The sequence below is a fragment of the Phaseolus vulgaris genome, chromosome 8 (assembly GCF_051622355.1).
Source record: "Phaseolus vulgaris cultivar YP4 chromosome 8, ASM5162235v1, whole genome shotgun sequence".
In the NCBI taxonomy this organism is placed as follows: Eukaryota; Viridiplantae; Streptophyta; class Magnoliopsida; order Fabales; family Fabaceae; genus Phaseolus; species Phaseolus vulgaris.
Genome location: NC_143505.1, coordinates 59,476,614 through 59,482,956, shown reverse-complemented (window position 1 = coordinate 59,482,956; position 6,343 = coordinate 59,476,614). Strand labels below are relative to the sequence as shown.

General features: G+C 28.2%; 1 protein-coding gene across 1 annotated transcript; it reads left to right on the top strand.

The window, feature by feature from the left end:
• The first annotated feature begins 1,723 nt into the window (after positions 1 to 1,723).
• LOC137824403 (uncharacterized) lies at positions 1,724 to 3,116 on the top strand. The gene is made up of 4 exons (XM_068630039.2): positions 1,724 to 1,863; positions 2,097 to 2,228; positions 2,360 to 2,530; positions 2,823 to 3,116. The coding sequence occupies exons 1-4, from the start codon at positions 1,786 to 1,788 to the stop codon at positions 2,913 to 2,915; spliced, it is 474 nt and encodes a 157-aa protein (XP_068486140.2). The 5' UTR covers positions 1,724 to 1,785; the 3' UTR covers positions 2,916 to 3,116.
• The last annotated feature ends 3,227 nt before the right edge of the window (positions 3,117 to 6,343 follow it).

The following is a 6,343-nucleotide window of genomic DNA, read 5'->3' as shown; positions in this document are numbered from 1 at the left end:
ACTTTTGTTGGTAGCAGAAGCCAAATGAAGAACAGAGGGAGAGAGAGAGAATCCCTTCCCCGTGAGAAATGCTTGGAGGCATCCAAAGATGGCACATAAAACTGTAACATGTTTTTGACACTTAGCTTGGCTAGTTGCTACTATGGATTTGTGTCTCAATCAACAATGGAGATTCCTTTCCAGCATGTAACTTAACCAATGCATCACCATCTCTTTCATTGCTTTATCACGTTGCCATGCAGAAAGAAGAACGTTTGTTTTCTCAATGCTCTTCTTTTACTGACCCCACACGCTTCATCTTTCGTATATATCTGTGTTTTGCATACAGCCAAGCCTTATTTCACACGCCACACAACTGTACCACCACCTTCCACATTCTCCATTTCCATTCATCCTTCTTCATCATATATGTTTCACTTCACCTTCAACTATCTAAAACCATGTTTATACATTTTCTTTTATCTTAACAAATTCATTATGAATCTGGTTTAAGTTGAACAAAAACTATCTTGGATAGCTTTTGTTAGATTAAATTTATACCTATGAAACCATTCACACATGTAGATAATTAATGTCAATTAAAAATCCCTTTTACAAATTTTGATTCAAATATGCAAAAATGTTACTCATTTATATCCTTTTTAAATTAAATGTGTTTTTTAGATACCAAGAAGTATAATACATTTTCTTAATTTTAATAAAATATTTATAATACTTCTAAATTGATTAAAGATAATGTGAATGTATAATGTTGGTTTGAATTTGACAATGACATTTCAATAGAAATAAAAATATTTAAAAATTATAACACTTAAAAAAGATGTGGGGGATATGTTTTAAATGAGGTTTGAATAATTCATCAATTTGTATCTTATACTTTTTTAATTAAAAATCATTATTAATGGAAACTTTATAGTGAAGTAATCTTAACATCTTACAATTTCATAGGAATTTATTCAATTACTATCTTATAATATATCTGATCTTAACTAATGAAAAATTTTAATGTTGAAAAGAAGATTTGATCTATTTTTAAAATATATGTTTATCAGTTAAAATTACCAATAATAAAATATGTTTCAATATTAGATCAAGATAGAAGATGATTCATACCATGGATGATATATGGAGTGATCTTAATATGGGTGTGTAATATCTTGAAGTTTGTGGGATCTTATCTGCAATTAGTGTCTATGGTGGTCTCCAAGGGGTAGAACCACTTGATATCATAATTAATGGTTTTTTTTTCATTTTTATGAATTGTTCTAATATTGCAACAAGAACATTAATGAACAATCAATTTTGTACAAACATAACATTTAATATATGTACAATGTTACATAAATATGGCATTGGCTACTGATTTTTCTAACCTTGACATGATATCCCTCCAACAATTGCATACCATTAAGCCCTTGAAACAGTCTCAACTTGAGAAGTGAAATATGTTTTCATGTAACACTATTAATTAATTTATAAATATATCTGGACTAAGAAATATGCTGCATATCAAAACAGCTAGCTAAGTTTTAATCTGCTGATAGAACAAATTTGACTCTGGTGATTATGAATTTAGCAGGATAAAAAAAAACAAGTTTGTCCCTATAAGTTAAAGGTTAAAACAGTTGCCACCTACGGTAACTCCATATCTGTTTCACATGTGACCAACAAGATTCTTTGTTCTCGTCCTTTTCACTAACCATACACTTCTGTTTTGGATTTCTTTATATATAGTTCACTTCATAGTTTGTGTGTGCATGAGAGAGAGAGAGAGAAAGAGAGAAAATGGTTTACAGGGTTCACAGGAGAACAGTACTGTATAGGAGCATACAAAAGCTTCGTTCAATCACTAACTCCAATGCGGTGATTAATTACTCATTTCTCTTTTCTCCCTTTAATTATCTGATGTAGTACTGCATCCCTTTTAGTCAAAACTTCTCCACTCTTAATATTATTCTTATTTGAATAGAACCTTTAAACTTTTCATTCTACTTACTTTCTTGTTTCTTGCTTCTTTTTCCTCTAAATAAAATATGTATGTTCAAGAACTGATTGAGGTTATGTTGAAATATGATGGATTTGCTTGGTTGATGCAGCGGCGGAAAACCTCTCTGATACTGAATGCAACGAAGTACATACGTGGTTTAAAGCAAAAGTTACAAGAATTGAACCAATTAGGAGTTCCTGCTGCAGCACAAAATGTCATCGACAATGGTCCAATGCCTGTGGTATGTATGATTTAGTTATTTTTTTATCAGTAAAGAATCAATAAAATAAAATAAGTTTCAATCTTTATACAGAGATTTCAGGAGGAATCTTTTGTGTGATTGCTTTATGGTTCTTGGTGGTGTTTTTGCAGCTTAAAGTGGAAACTCAAGAGGAGGGGTTTATGATCAAGGTGGTGTGTGAAAGGAGTTGCCAGGGATTGTTGACATTCATATTGGAAGGCTTTGAAAGGCTTGGTCTTGAGGTGCTGCAGGCTAGGGCTTCTTGTGTGGAGAGCTTCTCTCTAGAAGCATTTAGAATCAAAGTAAGTAATACTAATAAGGTGAAACACTCACTCAAACATGCAAAGCACATTTCAGACAGAAACTAATAATGCATGGAATTCTGAATCATGAATACTGTCACTATCAGTGAATCTAACCAGAAAGGACTAGGTTCCATATTGATTTTATAGAGTTGTCCATATTTAACCTCCTATGATGTCTACAAGATAATTGTTTTCAAAAGAAATTATGTGGGAAGAAATATTGACACTACAATGTGACCTCAATTTGGATGAAGTCACTGACAAATTGGATTCTTTGTTGATCTTCCAGGAGAACAATACCCTCCATGTGGATGCACAAGTAATTGAGAAAGTGTTGTCTCAAGCTATACAAAATTGGAGGGAAGTTACAATGCAATGTTGATCCAGCAATGAACCTGTCTATGATAAGAACAAGTTTTCTTTTCATTGTTTTTCAGTTGATTTTGTTGCTTCATGTTCAAATGGGTTGGAGTGTTAGTCTTAGCCCAATCTAGTGATTAGATGTGTGTGGTATGTATCTTGTGGCAATGGTGACCAATCTTCTTATTGGATTATATGCAGCACACTGTTATTTTGTTTCCAACCCTTTTGTTCTGAGTGTGTCAAAGAGGTGATGTAAATATTATTTCAGATCCAAAAAACTCTCATTTCGGCTCATTTTAATCAAAAATTACTTTTAAGAAAAAGAATTGAATTGTTCTTGCTTCATTTTGGAAAACGCCAATTATGTTGCTCCTTGACATTAATGAAACCAATCAATATAAAATAAGTTTTTTTCCAAAGTCTCATGATATATATAACTTGAAAGTGTATACAAACTAAAAGGACTAACATGAATAATATCGATTAGAATTAAGTAACTTTTTAACTTTTTCTATAATTGTGAATTTTTTTATATAATTATAAGTAAAAAACATTATTTTGGTCTTTAATAAAAAGTTTGATTTTTTTGTTTTGATTCCCATTGTATACTAAAATCTGATAAGTGAAGACATATTTGTTAAAGTGACACAAAGGAGTAGAAGTTATACACGTATTCTTTTTTTTTTGGGTGTCAGTAACTTTTTATATTTTGTTTTTCTATCATAAAACTTTTATTTCTACCCTAGTTTTATTATATATTAACACTACTTAGGTATGAATTGTCTCTTAAGTGACACGTCGGTTATTCCTTGGAAGTGAGACATTTTTAAATTATTTTAAGTGACACGTCATTTACTCATTGGAAGTGAGACATTTTTAAATTATTTTTTATTAAAGAAAACAATTCATCAATTTACTAATTTCTATTAAGTGATGACACATCTCTTAAAGTAAATCATCAACGACCTTTGAGGCTCGGACACTTCTTCGCTCGGACACTTCTTCTTAAATGGCGTATCCGCGTCGGACACATGTATCTGTGTCGACACTCGTACGACATTCGTAGGATACTTATCGGTGAAGTGTTCAATTCAAAAAAATATTTGTTGAATTTTTGAAAATTCTAGCACAGTTCTAACACAATTTTAAAAGGTATAAATAAAAATAACTTTCTAAAAACTCAAATTTATTGTATAAATTTTTATTATGATTATAAAAATAAGAACAAATTCTTTTGAACCAGTCATGAAAAATATCTTTCTACTCCCAAAAGAATATGGAACATACTTTTGCACATAAATATTTATTTTCAATTTATATAATTCAAAATTATATAATATATAGATATGTGTCCCCGTATCCTACATTTTAGAGATGATACGTATCTCCGTGTCCGTATCCGTGTTGTGTCAGTGTCCGTATCCGTATATGTGCTACATCCAACTGAATATAACTTTATATATATATATATATATATATATATATATATATTATTTTAATTTTTTTTGGTCCAAGTAATTTTTAATTTTATTTTTGGTTCCATAAAATTTGTTTACATTATTTAAACCGTGAATTATCTATTATTTGGTGACCTTGTACACATATATTTGTTTAGAATTATTTTCTTTTAAGGAAAAAAGAGAGTAATGGTTTCATGAATGACGTTATGAACATCTATTAAGTGATGACATATTTGTTAAGTGACACGTAAGAATAATAAAAATGATGTAAATAACTCAGTTTTCTTCCTTTAAGATTTGAACCCTTTTTATATTTGAAGATAAAATTTAAAGAAGAAGAATTCCAGAAAAAATAAATAAATATTTATCCTTCTTTTATGTTCACCATATTCAATGAAAAATTTGAAAAAAAATAAAGATATAAATGCTAACTAATAGAAAATAATTTTTTTCTATAACATTAATTAATTTTTTAAAATATAATATTTTAAAAAAAATACATAAATTATTCTAATTTCGTTGATATTGTCATTTAACAGACAAATAAACATAGAGACTGAAAAAATATATAAAAAAAGACTAAAATGAGAAAAAAAAATTACGAGTAAGAAATTTTAAGAATTTATTCAGAATAAAAAAAAATTACATGGCAATTTATACGCATCTGCGCACGTGTCAATTAATATACACATCATCACTTAATGGATATAGATAAACAGTAAATAACAATAACAATAAAATTTGTTTACCTCATTAGTTCAACCATAGTTACCCTGAAGTCAATATGAACTAAATATATATTTTAATATTCTATAATATATCAACTTAAAAACTAATGTAAGAATATTTAGCAGGGTAAAATTTTGAATTAGTATAAAAGGATTGATTTGCATGTCCTAAAAGATAAATGTATAATAAATAATTAAATAATATTATTTTATATGTTGTTCATTTATAGAATTTTTTACTTGTTAAAAAGAACTATAAAATATTTTTTTTAAAAATCATATTAGTAACAATTCAAATTCAAATGGTTTACAATAATTTTTCATAATTTGTGAAATTTTTCCTCTTAAATTTATAAAAATTCATAAAAAAAAAGTTAATTTCATTGTAGATTTTTATATACATTTTGTAAAATTCTACAAAAATTTATATGAAAAAACTTTGGTTGCTAATTAGACACCAATTTAGAAATCATTTAACAATAATAGAAACTAATTTAGAAACAAAAAAAAAATTAGTCTCTAAAATGGTCTCTGATTTAATCACTATAGCAAACTAATTATTTTTTGTCTCTAAAAATTAGTTTCTATTTTATGATTTTCTTGTAGTGTTAATCCTTGTGGGGTCAGTTGAGAAAAGTGATCCTATCAACTTATTTTACATAACTTATTATAGGTCCCTAGATTTTGGTATAAATTACTACTTGAAAACTGCCTTGAATATAAATTTTCAGGCAAGAAAAATTAATGTTAACCTTCAATAGTACCCTAGGTTAGAAGGTTTGAACGTGGTGGGAATGTGGTCTCAATTTTCAATTTCTCTTACAAGGATGTTATTTGATGAAATTGTTTGATTATATGTTGTGCGAATATGAATAAATATTAGAGTTTTACAGTTTGGAGGTTAAATATTGTTTTTGAAGTTGAAAAGGTTCTTGAATGTTATGAATTTTTTAAAATGTTATGTGATTGAATGATATGTATTATATGTGAATGATGAAAATTATTTCAAATTGATGTCATATATTTGGGATAATGTATGAGTTATTGTTTGATGAAAAGTCTATATTTTAAAATATCAGGTTGTAAGAAGTTGATGAAGGAATTCTTACACACCGGATCCCATTGTAGACACTCAATATTGGATGTTTGAACTTACCCTGATCTTTAATGTATGGATTAGATGTTAGTATCTCGTATGAAAATACTTAATGAGTCTTCCGGAAGACGATTGATTCATGTGTAATCAATATGATTAAAAT

Coding starts and splice junctions, on each gene's coding strand:
- LOC137824403 (XM_068630039.2), top strand. CDS start 1,786: ATGGTTTACAGGGTTCACAGGAGAACAGTACTGTATAGGAGCATACAA. Junction 1,864..2,096: donor CAATCACTAACTCCAATGCG/GTGATTAATTAC, acceptor TGGTTGATGCAG/CGGCGGAAAACCTCTCTGAT. Junction 2,531..2,822: donor TAGAAGCATTTAGAATCAAA/GTAAGTAATACT, acceptor TTGATCTTCCAG/GAGAACAATACCCTCCATGT.